Raw genomic sequence first — 19101 nt, 5'->3', positions numbered from 1 at the left:
ATGTTACATCCTCATCATTGAAAGAGTGTCCACTGGCCTGTAGGTGTAAATAGACTGCAGAGTCCTGGCCTGACGAGGTGGCTCTTCTGTGTTGTGCCATCCTCTTCGGTTGTTTGGTTTCCCCGATGTATAAATCCTGCCAATCCTCCTGCACTTAACAGCGTACACTATGTTACTCTGTTTGTGTCGGGGGACCCGATCCTTGGGGTGGATCAATTTTTGCCGCAACATGTTTTGGGGTTTTACAGCCACAGATACGTGGTGTTTAGAAAAAATGTTTCTCAACTGTTCCGATACTCCTGACACGTACGGGATCACTACATGTTTTCGCTTAGTCATTGGTTGTCCTTGTCCTGGATCGGCTGGAGGTTTCTTTAGGAGCCTTTCCAGCTCTGACAAAAGTCCAGCTGGGATAACCACATTTACTCAGGGCCTTCTTGATGTTCTTCTGCCTCCCTGGCTGCTGTGTCAGTGGGGATGGTGTTCGCTCTGTGTTGTAGCGTCCTGATGACGCCCAGTTTGTGCTCCAGCCGATGATGAGTGTCAAACCTCAGATACTGATCAGTATGTGTAGGTTTACGGTACACGTCAGCTTGTAGATGTCCCCCATTACTGATGGAAATCTCACAGTCTAAGAAGGCTAACCTGCCACTGTTCATATCCTGCCTGGTGAATTTGATGTGTCGGTCCACCGAGTTAATGTGATCTGTGAATTGTGGTACGTCCTGAGATTTGATTTTCACCCAGGTGTCATCCACATATCTGAACCAATGGCTTGGTGGTGTTCCAGGGTAGGACAGCAAAGCCCTCTTTTCCACTTCTTCCATGTACAAATTGGCCATGATGGGTGAAACTGGGGAGCCCATGGCACCCATGATTCTGCCTGTAGTACTGACCCTTGTGTGTGAAATATGTGGAATTCACACACAGTTCAAACACACTTGGTCGATGCTGAGAGTGTTGTTTTGTTGTTTTTATATTGTTGTTTCGAATTGCTGTTTCTGTGGCTGTGATCAGCTCCACTAGCGGGATTTGTCTCACCGTGACAGCAAAATTCAACCCTTTAGCAAGGATGTTTTTCTCTGTTTGGGTGAGCTGTCTGTAAGACAAATTTTTCACCCACTTGTCTACATCTTCGGTGTTGCATCGTTCCCTCTTCTGGCCATTGAGTACACTCTCCGTATTTCGCTGTGGTTTCCGATGTACAACAAGTAAGTCAAACTTCATTTGTTGCCTGGTCTGCTCTCATCTAAAAGCATTGTCAGTCTCTGTCGGATCCGCTCCTCTTGAGATTTTAGCACGTCGATGGTAAAATTTGTCTGCCTCACCCATTCATTAAGCAGCTGGTGCGGTGCCTTCTGGAGGATTTTTGTTGCCTGGAAGCCTTTAACTGAAAAGCTAATTTGCAGACTTTTAGGAGTAATCCTGTTTTGTCTGCATCTGAGGCTGAATCTCAGGTGGTTCCTGTAATCCGCCATCATACGTGCTGTTTGCTCATACTGACGAACAAGCTTTAGGCAGTCCGTGCCAAAGTGGGAAAAAGGCCCTGATTAAATGTGGTTATCCCAGCTGGACATTTGTCAAAGCTGGGAAGACGCCTAAAGAAAGATCCAGCCGATCCAGGAGAGAACTGCTGACTATGGTACTCATTGGCCATTGATCAGTGGGCTTTGATCAGTGGTTGCTGATCAATGGTCATGAGAATTTGCATAATTATGATGAAGGAACTGACCTCCCAGCCCATTGTTCCTTCAGTGGGCTGGTTTCAGTCATTATGCAAATGCACTGTTTATAAGATTGAAACCTGCAGTCAGCTGAGACTGAAGAAGTCACTTGGATTAGTGACGAAACGTTTCTCCCACTGAAAACGCTACGTCCAGATGAACAGAATCAACCTTTGAACATTCAGTCATTTGTTATTATTTACCTCAGGACTAAAGACATGCAGTGGAAGTGAACCAGTCTCCCTCCTCTTACTCCAAACAGGTAACAGCCGTTGGCGGCTCCTCCCTGAGCCTGATTCTGTCAGAGGTTTCTTCCTGCTAAAAGGGAGTTTGTCCTTTCTGCTGTTGCCAAGTGGTTGCTCATGGGGGGTGATGTGATTGTTAGGGTTTTCTCTTGGGCTGTTGAGAACTGTTGAGGTGACACAGTGCTAAACAAAAAAACAAAAAACAAAACAAAACAAACCTGTTGGCTTTCATTTACTTTTCTTTTTACTCTTGTTCAAAACAAATCCTTCTTTAAATCTGCTGTCCATTATTGTTGCAGGACCTCCTGCGCCGAGACATGCTTTACTACAAGGGCCGGATTGACATGGACCACATGGAAGTAATAGATCTGGAGGATGGTAAGGAGAAAGACTTCAACATCAGCGTAAAAAATGCTCTGAAACTGCGTTCGCTAGCTGGTGATGAAGTCCACCTCCTATGTGCTAAGAAGCCTGAGCAGAAAGAGCGCTGGCTCCGGGCCTTTACTGATGAGAGGAGGCAGGTCCAGCAAGACCGCGAGACAGGTCAGACATGTGCTCAGTTTGTCTTCATATGAATGGATGCTAAAACATTTCGATGATAATAATGGTGGCAATCCAAGTTTGTTGTAGCACTGTCGTGGCACATGCATTAAACAGATACAGACTCAGTAAACTTTCACAGAATTCTGATTTTTAAATTCATTTTGTCAAGGACATTTTCAGTCAGCTGATTTGAATGCTGTCGGTCTGATGTCCTTACGAATAAACCTGTTGTTTTTCTTTTCTTTTTGTCAGGGTTCACTCTCACAGAGGTCCAGAAGAAACAGGCCATGTTGAATGCCTGCAAAAGCCATCCAGCTGGGAAACCCAAAGGTATGCACCAATCAATTTATCGTAGAGTAACTTGGGGTTCAATATCTTGCCCAAGGATACTGTGCAGACTGGAGATGGGAGCAGCCAGGGATTAAACCTTCCAATTAGTAAATGACCTGCTCTACCTACACGACTGCAGTGGACACCAGTGGAACTGAGCAAAGGGGTAAAAAAGTGGCCCATAGATGATAACGAATCGAAACGCCTGGCAGTACACACTTTGTGATCTGCTGCCATGTGCGTATGTCAACAGATAATGTATATATCTAATATTTTTCTTGTTTCACCTGTTTGGCTCTTTGTAGAAGTCTCCCTGTCATTCATAGCCGCTCACTTTAGTTTATACTGAACTTTTACCGAGTTAGATTTAAACAACAAATGCAATCTCAGACCCTCATAATGAAACCCTTCCTTGTTTCCTAATGCATATCCTGTTTTCATGTCCGTAATATTAACCGCCTTCGTCCCTCACTCACTCCAAACAGTACTGCCATACTTGTCAATGCTCTTGTCACATCCCGTTTAGATTACTGTAATTCTCTTCTCTACGGTGTACCTCGTAAATCCACCTGCTCGCCTGACTACCATGGGACTCGAGCCTTTAGCTGTTCTGCTCCAAGACTTTGGATGCACTTCCACCAGATCACAAACTCTCTCACCACTTTTAAATCACGTCACAAAACCCATCTATTCAAAACTGCATACAATTGATTCGGTCTTAGTCCACTTTTACGTTGCTCAGCTTTTATACTTGCTTTTATACTTTCATGCTTTTTTTTCTCTTATGTCTATATTTTATTTTGCCATGTTTTATTATATTGTATTGTTGCTATTGTTCTTGTGCTATTGTAAGGTGACCTTGAGGGTCTTAAGGGCACCTATAAATAAAATGTATTATTATTGTATTATAAGTAATGATCTGTTGTTCGTCTTCTCCTCAGCGGTGTCCAGACCTTATTATGACTTCCTCCTGAGGCAGAAACACCCCTCTCTCCCCTCTGCTTTGCCCCAGCAGCAGGTCTTTATGCTGGCTGAGCCCAAGCGCAAGACCTCCACCTTCTGGCACAACATTGGCAGACTGACGCCCTTCAAGAAGTAAAAAAACTGTAAGGAAAAAAAAGCCTTGGAGAAAAGGAACAGAGAAGGAGAAAGAGTCTCTGTTCGTGCCTGAATAGACCGTTTTTAACCCTTCCTCTCTTTAATTCCTACACATAATATCCTCTAATTATTGATTTATTGTATAGATATGAATTGAATATGTTATCTTTTGAAAGCACTTTATATGTTGGTTAACAATCAGACATGGGAATGGTCCTCTAGAGACAATGAGTCAGATAGGTAGAGTAAACTCTTGGTTCACTTATAAATAGACCTTGAATCAAGCACTGATTGGAACTAAAACGACTACTGTACTGCTACTGTACTAGTATTGTACTACTACTGTACTGCTACTGTACTAGTACTGTACTGCTGCAGGTGAGCGTGGGACTCCTGACTGTGCTGTCTCTGTGAAGACGTTGCCTGTCAACAAAACCTTGTTTATTTTCACTCTTCTGTTGCTTCATGATTTGACAGATGCCAAGTGTTTGTAGTGCCAGATGATCTGTTTTTATATTTGTTCCTTGTCTGCTTATGAAGAGACAACATTTCTTGTTTCCATGTACAGAAATATGATTTCAGCTATGTTTTGTTTCGTGATTATGATCCACCGGGATTTGGTTTTGTACTTCTCTGGTGTAATGTGCAAACTCCTGACGAATATCAAACGCAGCCCAAAGAAAAATCGGCTCAGCACATGTTCTCGGCTGTTCTGGCTCCACGGTCTGAACCTCGACGACTCCTGATACCTGCTGTGTCAACGAAAGTACGCAACTCGCTCGATTTTCTTTTTCTTTCTGTTCTTTGTTGAAGTGCCATTTGAAGTGTGTCATGGATGCTTTACAATGACATGCATGGATGTGCTTAAAAGAAATACTGTGAGGAATATTTTTTTATCTCTGAAGAGCCCTGCTATATTTAACCTGATTGCTGGTTAAAGCTGGTTTCATTGTGCAGCCATGCTGACAGCATCTCTCTGTCTCACACACACACATTCTTTTATCTACCTGTATTCACTATTCCTGCTCTGTGTATCTGATTTCCAGTATAATCTCATGTCAGATCAGTGCAGCCCGGCGATATTGCTCTGTAAGTGCATTTAGTGAAATGTACTCCTTACTCCTTTCTGTTCAAAAATTAAACGTTCCTAAAATGACTCATGTCGCTTCAACTTGGGGTGATTTTTACTTTGTTTCACGCCACTCTTTTTGGAGTTTCACTTCTTTAACGACAAACCATGTGTACGCTAACATGGAGTACAAGCTAACATTTTCACTTTATATATTAAAAAACCTGCTGAAAGTATCAAGTCTGTATTACTTTGCTTTTCATACCGTTCAAAGGGAGATTGCTTTGAAAATTGATACAGTTCACACTTAATGTAGTTACACTGCACAACTTATAATTAAAGGTTGTGGGAAGCACAGACTATATAAATGAGAAAAAAGCTACACACACACAATTTCACTGACTCCACACTATTTACATTCATAATGTGATGGTGCATCATGGGCAGCGATGGGAATAACGGCGTTACAAGTAATGGCGTTACTAACGGCGTTACTTTTTTCAGTAACAAGTAATCTAACTAATTACTATTCCTATCGTTACAATGCCGTTACAGTTACTAACAAGAAAATGCGGCCCGTTACTATTTTTCAACAAACAGATGGTTGAAGCTGTGTTCAGCTTACTGCATCTTATATCAGCTGCAGAAAGTAGCTGTAAGAAATCTGGGCGCTACAGCTTTAAGCAGCTGCACGCTCCTGTGGACGGTAATCACGATCACTGTCTAGCACAACACCTGGAGCTCAGGGGGCAAAACAATCGCACATACTTTCTATCTCTCAGTGAGCCTGAGTTATGACCTTGGCTCCCTGTTTTTCTGCTTCTCCCCCACCACAAAGGTGGGGGAGAAGCTCTCGTGCAGTATACTCGGTTCTCTCTACAATCAGAAAAGCAAGGCCCTGATCCCGTGCACACATTATTCTCTTTATAACTCAGCAGTATGAAATGTCATAAAACCGTGTAACTCATTCACAGTAAATCAGCAGTATAATGTAATACAAATCAATCTAATAAATCTAATGATTTTCACATTCTTCTAAGTCAGAAGTATAATGCAAACTAAAACTACATAATGATTACACAATCTATAATAAGAAGTATAATGTGGCCTACAGCAGCATCATGATTAGGGATGGGTATCGTTTAGGTTTTATCTGATACCAGTACCAAACCGGTACTTTTGAAACGGTGCCGGTGCTTAAACAGTGATTAAAGAATGGAGAACACAAAATTGGTCCAAAAACTTCTCATGTTCAGCTGTTTTCCACTTTTTCTTTGGTCATTTTAGCCTTTTTGGCCAGGGTGAAGGGAGTATCTGCCATCAAACAAGAAGACAGCCGCATGTAGCTATGATGATGTTTGCTAGTTCACCTTACATGCATTAATATAATAACATGGTTAGCCTACTCAACGTAAATTACACACGAACAACATTAAGCTACTCACGCAGAGAAGGACGGCTGCTGCTGCATCATCATCCTCATCATTTCTGCTACACTGGCAGGGCTAGGGGCCAGGACTCTCCTCTTCGGGTTTTTGGGGGATGTTGCTAAATCCGGGTCCGATAACAGGCACCACACCCGCAGTAGATGTGCACGGTGTGAGGTCTCGCAGCAAGCTATCAAATACGGCGCATTTCTCGGCTTTTAAAAAAAGCGCTATGCGTCGCCAGATGTTTCATTGGATTTGAGGTGTTACCTCCTTTGACAGTATCAGCTTAAAGCACTTGTTGCAGGCTGCTGAGTTTGCATCTTTTGCTGTGAAGTACAGCCAGAATTTGACCGCTTCGCCTTGGGCGTTTTTAATCTGTAGCTCTGCTCTGAAAGAACGTTCATACCTGGGCCCACCTACTATCCTTGGAAAGGTAAAATGATTGGCTAGAATCTAAAGTGTATCACAGCTCAGGGAAATAAAGCACCGAAATGTGCGCTGCTTTTCGGTCTGGTTACTACCGTTTATGTCAGAACCGGCGCCATAATGGCACCGGATACCGGTACCCATCCCTAATCATGATTCAATCGTTTTGATTACAGGTAACATATGGCAGTATAATAATCTCACACGTACCTAAAGGTATATAGGTTTTTTAAAAAGTTGTATTTCACAGGAGAGAACCTGTGCTAAAAGATTGAAGAAAACTATTCAAATTCTCTTTGAATTTAAGTGTTTAACATTCTTTGTGTTTATTCTGCATTTACTTCATTATATAGCATGAATGTCAGTTACAAGCTTAAATATACAGATAATTTACAGACAATTGTGCGATTAATTAGTTAATTTTTTTTAATCTATTGACAGCACTAATAAAAAAATTTTTTTTAACATTAACACCAAGTACAGAATTATCACCACGGGTATCGTGGGAACAACAAAAGAACTAACAAAAAAAAAAAATTCAGTGTTCTTCCTCTGCAATTATAAGGTCCTAAATATCATCCATTATAATGAACTATATGATGAATGTTAACATTAAAACAAAGATTCATCAATGTGTAGCATTAGTAATCGAAGGCTGTGAAGCCCCTTCTTCAAAGGGTATCGCTCCACATATTGTGATAATATTTGATGCAAACATGAAATGTAGGCAGTCTTTAGAAATACATCTTGTATCATTGCCATGCTGTCAACTAAACAAGGCAGTAGTAGCAAGCTTTGCTTTTGTCAAGTCAGTCAAAGAATTCAACCATATTCGACTGTTTTATATCATTCACAAATACATCCTGACAGACTAAGAAGGCTGGGTACTCTGAACTGCCACTCGGCGCATAAGCGCAGATGAGAGTCAGGACCTGTTCCCTGACCCTAAGGCGCAGGGAACAAACCCTCTCATCCACCGGGAAGAACCCCAACGTACCGGCAGCAAGCCGAGGGGATATTAGAATACCCTCCCCAGCCTGCCGCCTCTCACCAGGGGCAACTCCAGACAGAGACAGAGTCCAGCCCCTCTCCAGGAGACTGGTTCCAGAGCCCAAGCCATGCGTAGAGGTGAGCCCAACTATATCTAGCCGGTAGCTCTCAACCTCACGCACTAACTCAGGCTCCTTCCCCACCAGAGAGGTGACATTCCATGTCCCTATTGCCAGTCTTGGCAGCCGGGGATCAGTCCGCCAGGGCCTCCACCTGACCCCCACGGCGCCTCCTGCGGGTGGTGGGCCTGCGGGAGGATGGGCCCATGTCCCCTTATCGGGCTGGGCCGGGTCCATGGGGCCATTTTCTCATAAGGGTCTTCTGAATCGCTCTTTGTCTGGTCCCTCACCCAGGACCAATTTGCCATGGGAGACCCTACCAGGGGGCAAAAGCCCCCAGACAACATAGCCCCTGGGATCCGTGGGACAGACAAACCCCTCCACCACGATAAGGTAGCGATTCACGGAGAGGCCCTGTTAAATCCAGAATTCAAAATCCTGGTCCTCACATACAAAATAATCAGGCCCCATCTTATCTTAATGACCTTGTAGTACCATATCACCCTATTAGAGCACTTCGTTCTCACACTGCAGGCCTACTTGTTGTTCCTAGAGTATTTAAAAGTAGAATGGGAGGCAGAGCCTTCAGTTTTCAGGCCCCTCTTCTGTGGAACCAGCTTCCAGTTTGGATTCAGGAGACAGACACTATCTCTACTTTCAAGATTAGGCTTCAAACTTTCCTTTTTGCTAAAGCATATAGTTAGGGCTGGACCAGGTGACCCTGAATCCTCCCTTAGTTATGCTGCAATAGACGTAGGCTGCTGGGGATTCCCATGATGCATTGAGTTTTTCCTTTCCAGTCACCTTTCTCACTCAATATGTATTAACAGACCTCTCTGCATTGAATCATATCTGTTATTAACCTCTGTCTCTCTTCCACAGCATGTCTTTTATCCTGTCTTCCTTCTCTCACCCCAACCGGTCGCAGCAGATGGCCCCGCCCCTCCCTGAGCCTGGTTCTGCCGGAGGTTTCTTCCTGTTAAAAGGGAGTTTTTCCTTCCCACTGTTGCCAAAGTGCTTGCTCATAGGGGGTCATATGATTGTTGGGTTTTTCTCTGTATCTACTGTACAATTAAAATGTCTTGAGGTGACTGTTGTTGTGATTTGGCGCTATATAAATAAAATTGAATTGGTTTGAATTGAATTGAATTGAGTTGAATGTCTGTTCTGCTACTACTCAAGTTAAAATAGCATATATTCAAATAGTGGCTGGTGCTTAAAAGCTTTTACATTTTCTGGTCTGAGTCTGAATACCTTGGCTGGCGTACTGGACTTACTTTAGTATTAATGCTTAACCAGACAGTTGAGCTAAAGACAAATATAACAGACGTGACACAAACATGCAGCACATGTGACATCCAACATATTCTTGAGTGATATGTGTCGTTATAAAATAGAGCATATAACATACTTTATCAGCTACGTTTGACCTTTCCAGGTTTATTTAGGCATCCCATTTCTCTGACAGAGATATACAGGTGACCCCGATAAAGATTTCTTTTTTTTTCTTTGGCCCGTCCCGTAACAATCAGAATTATTGTCTGAAGGCCAAGACAAATGTCCGCCAGATTTATGTTCCCAACTGGATCATTACAACTTTGCCATACTGGTCCACTTGATTGCCATAGTTTGTTTGATCTTTATTATTTTCTTATTTTATTTCCGATGCATGCATCGGAGTGTGAAAGTGTATGAATGTCAGACAATAAGCACTAAACTGTTTCGGAAAAGCGCTTGTGTGAATGGGCATGACTGAGTGAGTGAATTAGTTGTATAAAGAGCTTTGAGTGCTCAGATAGAGTAGAAAAGGACTATATAAGAACCAGTCCATTTACCATTTACCACGGTACCATTTACCAAGTCACTTAGATAACCTAAAATGTTATTGTTTGGCTTTTTTCAGTGTTTTATTTGTTCGTGAGTAAATCTGTTTGGCTGAGATTAAAGTTATTAGATTAGATGAAATAAAACTTTATTAATCCCCCGGGTGGGTTCCTCCTTGGTTTTCACACAGCTGGATAAACGTCAAACAGAAAACTGATTAAACAGAAGTGTGAGATGGTCGAGAGTTTACGCCAGTGTCCTGTTATATTTTAGACAGCAAGGAGCAGATGGTCGAGTTTATTAAACTCCACCGAGACAGCGGCGACGCTAATCAGAAGGCTAGACCGTCCAATTTCACAGCCGCTAACTTCCGGTCTATCCGACATTCTGAGGACCCGGCCCACGTAGACCGCAAAGGCCGGGTCCTCAGGAGGATGCACCTATGAATTTGGACACCCCTAACATATACACAGAAGGGTGACAAGGGAAGTGGAAACACAGGGAACATAGCAGGAACAAATCAGACATGACGAGATAGGGAGGAAGCAAAACTGAACACACCAAACACAGGACGCAAGACTGTCAAAATAAAACAGGAAACACACTGACACACAAAGACATGTGGCTTGACCCTGGGGTTGGGAATAAAACGGACACAGATGCAAATGACAGACAGGAGAGACAAGAAACGAAACACAAGGAGGGGAGCGTGGGAACATAAGGACACAACTAGGACCCAGAGTGCGAGGAAGTGAAAGACACACAACCACACACACAGAAATGTAGACGAGGGCACAAAGGGAACGTATAAAACAGCATAAACCAGAAATTACAAATAAACTCAGCAACATAAAAAGGAGTAAACTCAATACTAAACTGTATAAAACTAAATCATTACAACACAAGGAATGAATCAAATACAAACTAAACTCAAAAAGCTGGGTCAAGGACCCAGAACCATGACATAATCTCTCTCTCCTGTCATATGAGACAGTGCTGCCATAAAGCTCATCACCTTTTTGCATCCATCCTTTCCATTACTGCCATCGTGTAGCCACAGTTGGCTATTGTAACTGAAAGCTGCCCTTCTATTGCGCTCTTAGGATACTTGAGCTGTCTCTTTATAACCGATGTCTCTGTCAACAGTGACTGCTCTGAAAACAGTTGGCATTAGAAAGTGAACGAGCTTCAGTGATTTATCATCTTAACAAATGAGCCATGTCCCGCTAACTGTAACTGAATTTCATTCATATTTTAATCCTCCCTATAGATTTTGCTCAAGCCTTTAAGTTCAGCTGACTTTTTTCTTCAGTCATGAATATATTTGGTCCTCAGGACCAGAGATGGGCAGTAACACGTTACTTGTAACGCATTACTGTAATCTGTCACCTCTGTAATCTTACTTTTTTTAAGTAACGAGTAAAGTAAGGGATTATTATCGCAAAAACGGTAATTAGATTACCGCTACTTTCCTGTAGGAACGCTGCGTTACTGCGTTACTAAAACCGTGATTTTTTGCGAGAATGTCTGATGACAGTGACGTAAGCGAGTGTGACGTTAGTGACAACAGCTGTGTGCAGATCAACAGTGGATCATATATCGAGTGCGGAGAGGGTTTGATTTGATTTTGATTTTATTGATTAGCGTTCAAATTCAAATCTCAGTGAAAACAGTGAAAAAAAACAAACAGTGAAAACAACAAAAATCTACCATAAAGAAAGAAAGCATGAGACAAGGCTAATCAAAAGGTATTGGCTGAAGCATTTGCTTATTACGCCAACCCTTTTCACAAAATATCTTTTTGTATGCAGCTCCTGTACACAGGGCTTGAAGAAAATAATAAAACAAAGCAAAAACCAAACAAACAAACAAACAAACAAACAAAAAAACAAAGAAAAAAAAAACTTTCCACCTTAGATAAGTAACTACATCAAAGCAAAAGAATCAAGAGGTTGTTTTTTTCTCCTTTTTGCTCTTTTCATTCTTGATTTATATATTTTTCTATTACTCTATTTTTAAACATGTTTTTAAACAAGGAAAATGAACTACACCTTTTTAAATCACTGTCATAACTATTCCACAGGTTAACTCCTCTAACAGAAACACATCTCTGCTTTATATTTGTCCTTATCTTGTTTTTTTTTAAAGAAATCTGTTCCCCTTAAGTCATATTGACTCTCTCTGACTTTGAACAGCTTCTGAGTACTGGGGCAAAGCAAGTTATTTTGTGCTTTATACATTATCTGTGCCATTTTATATTCAACTAAATCATAAAATTTCAGGGTATTCAGAGTAATAAACAAAATGTTAGTTGGTTCTATATAGTTTGATTGGTTTATAATTCTTATAGCTCTTTTTTGTAACTTGAAAATATGAAGAGTGTTCATTTTATATGCATTACCCCATATCTCCAGACAGTAAGTCATATATGGAAGCAACAGAGTACAATAAAGTGTGTATAATGTTTTTTTGTTCAGGACATGCTTTGTTTTATAGAGAATAGCAATGGTTTTTGACATTTTTGTTTTCACGTGGTTTATATGAGACTTCCAACTCAGCTTATCATCAATTATCACTCCAAGAAATTTATTTTCGTACACTCTTTCAATTTCAATTCCATTAACCCTGATTTTAGATACATTTTTCATTTGTCTAGTGCCAAAAATAATCAGTTTTGTTTTCTTTATATTTAATGATAACTTATTTACATCAAACCAGTTTTTTAATATATTTAACTCCTTTTCCGCTGTAGTCAGAAGCTGTTCTAAGTTTTTACCTGAGCAGTACAGAGTGGTGTCATCAGCAAACAATACACATTTTAACAGTTTGGAAACACTACATATGTCATTTATATATAATATAAATAATTTAGGGCCCAGCACAGAGCCCTGAGGAACACCACAAGTTACCTTCAACTGCTTAGATTTTACATTATTGAATTCGACATATTGATATCTGTCATCCAGGTAACTTTTCATCCACTTGTATGCTATCCCTCTTATGCCATATCTCTCTAGTTTATTCATTAATATAGAATGATCAATTGTATCAAACGCCTTTTTTAAGTCTATAAAAACACCAACAGTATATTCCTTATTATCTATTGCATTAGATATCCCTTCAACAAGTTCCATCACTGCCATTGAAGTGGACCTTTTCGCTCTAAAACCATATTGGTTATCACTTAGGAGATTATGCTTCTCAATATATTTATCAAGTCTATTAACAAATAACTTCTCTAACATTTTCGAGAACTGTGGGAGCAGTGATATTGGCCTATAATTGGTAAACTGACATCTCTCTCTGTTTTTATGGATTGGAATAACTTTTGCTATTTTCATTTGTGAGGGAAACACACCAGTTTGAAAGGACAGATTACAAATGTATGCGAAAGGTTGCACTATATATTCTATAATACTTTTAACTAATATCATGTCAATACCAAAACAGTCAGTGGACTTTTTATTTTTAAATGTCTTCACAATGTTAATTATTTCTCTATGAGTTGCAGCACCAATAAACATGGAGGACACATTCTGAGTAATATGTTTATTTAGGTTGTTATTATTTCTTGACTCTGGAATTTCTTTTGCTAAATTAAAGCCAACATTTACAAAGAAATCATTAAATTCATTTGCAATGTCTTTAGTTTTATCAAGCACAATATCTTTATCTTTTTTGAAATAATCTGGGTAATTCTTATTTTTTGAGCCCTTTTTGATTATACTGTTTAATATCCTCCATGTTTCTTGTGTGTTACTTCTACTTTGCTCCAATAATTTGTGGTAATATTCTTTCTTACTTGTTCTTATAATATTTACTAATCTATTTTTATATAACTTGTACTTTATTTCAGCATCTTTTGTCCTCTGTTTTATGAATCTCTTATATAGATTATTTTTCTTTTTACATGCATCTTCTATCCCCTTTGTGATCCATGGCTTATTTGATCTGTGATGCTTTCTAGTGATTTTCATTAAAGGACAATGTTTTTCATATAGTGAAATTACAGTTGATAAGAATGCATCATATGCACTATTTGAATCTTCATTTGCAAAAACCTCATTCCAATTGTGTTCCTTTAAGTCCACCTGGAGGGCAGCAACGGCTCTTGTTGTTCTATGTCGTATCATATCAAATATTTGATTCTTTTGTTTAGTTTTAATCCCAAAATAATTTTGAAAAATTGCAAAAACAGGAAGATGATCGCTTATATCAGTTACAAGAAGTCCACCTACTATTTCATGGTCAATTTTATTTGTGAATATATTATCTATCAATGTAGCTGTATCAATTGTTATTCTACTTGGTTTTATAATTACAGGGAAAAGGGAGTTACTATACATTGTATTTATGAAATCTGTTGTTTTCTGATGTCCATTTGGGTTTAGCAAATCTATATTAAAATCACCACAAATTATTTGCACTTTTTTATCATTTAGGTTGCTAAACATAGCAGCAAGTTTTTCATTGAATATCTCAAGGCATGAACCTGGTGTCCTATAGATGCAACTTATAATTATATTGTTAGCTTTTTCAACATGAATTTCAATAGTGACACATTCCAATATGTTATCTATGGTGCTTGACATACATTCAATCAGACTACATTTCAAAACTTTATCTACATATAAAGCAACACCGCCTCCTTTTTTATTCACCCTGTTCATTGTAAATAATTCGTATCCTTCCAGTCCCATTTCACTAACTTTCTCATTATCGAGCCATGTTTCTGATATTGCAATTATATTAAACTTTTTTAACTTACTTAAACATTCTGTAATTTTAGAAAAAATTTTATACAGGCTTCTACTATTGAAATGTATGACCGACAATGCATTTGCCATTTTAATATTCACATTGAATTGGTCATCTGTATAGTACACACAAGTATTATTGGTGTTATTGTAGAAGTGGGTATCTGGGTCAATGTTACTTTCAGGGTCATGCATGTTGTGCTCTGCATAGTTAAACGTTTTGAAGTTCGTTTTCTCAGCGTGTGTGGCAAAATAACCACCTTGACAGTCCTTTTCATAATCAAAGTCTTCCTCTTCAATATCTCCGAATGGAAACCTATAATCTGTGTCCAAACTTGTCATTTATGTGTTTTTGTTTTTGTTGTTTCCATTGTTTTTGAGCCGTAAGGCCAGAAACACTTTCCATACCCATTGTTCATTATCCAATCGTCACTTTTCCAATAGATTCCATAGCAGATTCCTGATTATTTATATTGCTCTAAGTCTTTGAGTTCTCTTATCATCACAACTTTCGCTTCTTCGGGATTGCCATTTAGTCTTATCATTACTTTGCAGTTCCTCGTCCATGTCGCTTGTATCTTATTTTGTTTTCTCAGGCTGCGTGCCTGTCTTGCAATTTCAGCAGTCTTTTTCGTTAAATGTTCATTTAAATACACACCAGTCCCTTTTAGCTTCTTACCCTGTTTCAGTAACTCAATCTTTGTTTTGCGACTCACAAACCGAAGAATGATTGCTGGCTTTGTTTTACTGTCTTTTCTGGGGAGCGTGTGGCATGCTGCAATATGATGGCTCTGAATACTTACATTCTTCGTTTGAAGGAATTTTATCACTTGCTGTTCAAGCGTTTGCAGCTCCTCTACCGGGGTATGAGCGTTCAGCGTTTAAAGCGTGGAAGTACTGACCTTACTTTGAGTTTGATTCCATAAAAAGTGACAAAAACATTAGCGTCCGCTGTGCGCGGGAAAAAAACTTCTTTTTACAGCGAAAAAAAACCCTAAACTTCCAAGCAAGCACCGAGTAGCTACGACGTAATGGGAAACTCACAGAGAAACTCGCGGATTCTTCCACTGACCGCTGCGGCACACCTGCACCAGGGTAAACCTCCGCCTACCCCACTCCTGCTTTACAGGTGAAAATAGAGCAACAGGATCGCTGAGTCTTTGACTTTATTTATTTTCTGCTGTGTTTTACTTGCATCTATTTGAAAGACTGAGTGTAAACACAAAAAATATTTTATTTTATGTGCTGGAATGTGTAGAAAATAGGTTTAAATGTTAAACTAATTTATTCAAGTCAGAGAATGTTGCATATAATTTCATTTTTGCTTGATGCATAAAGTTAAAAGATTAAAACTAATAAAACAAGTTAAAAAAAGAGACTTTTCCATTTGATTACATTTTGTATGATGGATTATGTAGAAAAAGTAGAATTGGGCTGAAAGATCTATCGCTTTATCACCTTTTCAGCTTGTAAATCGTGTTTTTAAAAAGTAACTGAGTAACTAAGTAATTAATTACTTTTGAAAATAAGTAATCAGTAAAGTAACGGGATTACTTTTTTGGGGAAGTAATCAGTAATTAGTTACTGATTACTTTTTTCAAGTAACTTGACCAACACTGCTCAGGACACCTACTACAAACATGATTTTGAGAATATGATGCTGAATGTTAAACAGAATAAAAAACATTTCAAATAAGCTCAACATTCACACACACAAAAAACTATTTAAATGGACATAAAAAAATCATGGAAAGAATTTTCGCATTATTTTATTTTAACATTATGCAAATATTATCCCAACATAATCTTCTTGGATCAAACCAACTTAATTGATGGTGAGATTTAGCTTATTTACTCCTGCTTAGGCCAGTTTAATTTAGTTTTGTTGGTCTAACTTAAGATGTTTTGGTCCAACTCAGTTCAGTAGGTTATTTCACACTTATGTGCTATGCTTGTTGTTTATTAATAGAGTTGATCCAGCCAGTACAACCATGGTATTATAAAACTCAGTTTATCAAAATGAAGTTAGTCCAAAAAAAAGTAAAAAGGCTTAATTCTGATAGACAGTAATGTAGTCATGTGGAAATCCTTTCTATGATCATTTCAAGTTCATTCCAGGTTATTTTCTGGAGTCTTGACAAGTTCAATTCAATTCAGTTTTATTGATATAGTGCCAAATCACAACAACAGTTGCCACAAGGCGCTTTATATTGTACAGTAAATTCAACAATAACAAGTCTACAATATAAAGATATACTACATGACATGAAACTATAAAAAAATGTTATGAGAGACCAAATTTCACACTCGTGGTATATTGCAAAAAAGTAGGAAAACTATGGTTACAAAGCAGTTTTCATAGCTTATAATTACCTTGTATATTTTGTGTGCATGGTTTCAGACTCACTGTCCAGATTCAAGGTGCAGCTTTTGCGATGGTTTCACCTCTCAGTGCAAAAGCAATGTTTTGAGAACATATACCATTCAAAGTAAGGGAAAATGAGTTGCATGCATTTTCTGAGTAAGAGAAAGAAAGAGGTTGTAAAAGCCTTATTTTTCCTACTTTTGAAGCTATTAGAATGCAAAGTAAACCCCATTAACTGAAACTTTGTGCATCTCCTTAGTGAACATATAGGCAAATTCACATATCAGGTATTTCTTCACCAGACCTTCGAGGATGCATTCTCTTCTGGCTTCAGTGGCATCATATTAGCTCATTTTGAGGTTGATGAATTATCCTGTCTGTGGGCCAGACCTTTCACCAGTTGATAACATCTGGCTCATTATAAAATGAAAAATACAACAATGACAAAGGAGCAGGACATTTGAGAATCCTGCATCAGAAAATATTCATTTTCAGTTTGCATGTCCTCTCGTTCTCTTCGGATACTCCGACATCCTCCCAAAGTCAAAATACATACAGGAAGAGCGTGGATGCATGGAGATCTGCTTGCCATTACATTCTATGTGTATTTACTTTTTTTGTAACAACCACATAGTGGAGAGATAATCGCTCACTCAGAGAACCAAGGTTACAGAGTAACCGTATGATTTCAATAAGTCAGGGTGTCCCAATGGTTTCACTTCAAACCTCTGCTGATAATGACTGGCTTAAAATCTGGGATTCTACACCATCTTGGTCTTAGAAATAAAGATGACAAAATAAAACATTCTTTACAAAATGGCAGGTACAAGGATACAAGAACTGGACTAAAAGTGAGTGAAAAGCAGACAGTGTTCAAAGAAAAACTCTGAAAAACCTTCTGGCTCTACAATACCCTACAGCAGAGGGCCAGGGTACAGACTAGAGATGGACCGATCCGATATTACGTATCGGTATCGGTCCGATACTGACCTAAATTACTGGATTGGATATCGGAGAAAAATAAAAAATGTAATCCGATCCATTAAATATCACGAAAGCACCTCACAAAACTTGCAACACGCCGTAACTCACCTCAGAACGTTAGCACGTCGGAGCAGTATGCATCACGTGATAGAGCGGCTGTGGCATGCGGGACCTGTCGGTGGTCTGGATAGCATTTGGAGCTTCGCTAGCAACCCTGGCATTTCATCTCCGACAAAGTTATCCCGAGAGAAGTAAAGCAAGTGTGTAAGTCCATCTCTGAATGTTTGTAAAGCATTCCTGCGTTAAGCTTAACAAGCGACTGCCTCTTCCTGCTGCTACTTCAATCATGAAACTGCTTAACGATCAGCTGATCGGCTTTTCTCTCTTGTTTGCTTTTGGCCCACTTTGCACCAGAAAGAGGAAACCAGCGGATAAACAACAGCAGCACGTTTAAGCTTGATAAGCTGTTGTTAGAATTTATTTAATATTACTTTCTACTCGAGGATCTTTTTCTACGTAGCTGACGGCTGGTAACTGTGCAGGGGCGGATCTAGCAAAGTTTAGCCAGGGGGGCCGATAGGGCATTAACAGGGAAAAGGGGGCACAAAGACATACTTTTCTTTCTTATTCTCATTTAAAATGTCGAGCTTTTAATAAATAATTATCTGACACCCAAAGTTTTAATTTGATGTAAAAGGAATAGAAGTCAATTACTGTATATAGTAACTATTAAGTCTAATATATATACCCTAGTAAGCTATAGTACTTTTTCCTTTGGGAAGGTACCATCTGTGCAGTCTGCAATTTTGTTGAAGAAAGATGTTGAATCTATTTAATATTTCTTGAAAAATAATTGATTTCTGTGCATTTTTTTTCACACTGCATCAAATTAAGGTTGATTACGTCGATTAAGCATCATGAGGTGGAGCGTGAGGGGTGGTTCCCCATTTTTTATTTATTTATTTTTGTTGTTGCTGGGAGTTGGAACCCTATTAGTTAGGTTGCTTAATATTTACACTAAGTACTCTTTAAAATACCAGAATAGGGAGGATGGTGTAGGTTTAAGTTTATTAGATTGATCAGTATTGCTGAACTATGAAATATTTTTTTTTGCATACAGGTATAACAGAATAGCTTTAGTGTAGTTGTTGTTTTAAACTTGAGTATGAACTTATACAAAATGCAGCAAGATATTTA

General features: G+C 39.1%; 1 protein-coding gene across 3 annotated transcripts in view; it reads left to right on the top strand.

Moving 5' to 3' along the window:
• arhgef4 (Rho guanine nucleotide exchange factor (GEF) 4) overlaps nucleotides 1-5096 on the top strand; it is a 116011-nt gene extending 110915 nt beyond the window's left edge. For all 3 annotated transcript variants that reach the window (XM_040048816.1, XM_040048818.1, XM_040048819.1), the window contains 3 exons: nucleotides 2269-2512; nucleotides 2765-2842; nucleotides 3784-5096. In XM_040048816.1, coding sequence (XP_039904750.1) covers nucleotides 2269-2512; nucleotides 2765-2842; nucleotides 3784-3941 — 480 coding nt within the window. In that variant the 3' untranslated portion in view covers nucleotides 3942-5096. The remainder of the gene's footprint in view (nucleotides 1-2268; nucleotides 2513-2764; nucleotides 2843-3783) is intronic.
• Nucleotides 5097-19101: the final 14005 nt, after the last annotated feature.

Source organism: Simochromis diagramma, unplaced genomic scaffold, assembly GCF_900408965.1.
Source record: "Simochromis diagramma unplaced genomic scaffold, fSimDia1.1 OVJJ01000125.1, whole genome shotgun sequence".
In the NCBI taxonomy this organism is placed as follows: domain Eukaryota; kingdom Metazoa; phylum Chordata; class Actinopteri; order Cichliformes; family Cichlidae; genus Simochromis; species Simochromis diagramma.
Note: the sequence above shows the minus strand (reverse complement) of the source record. Positions and strands in the feature narration are given on the sequence as shown.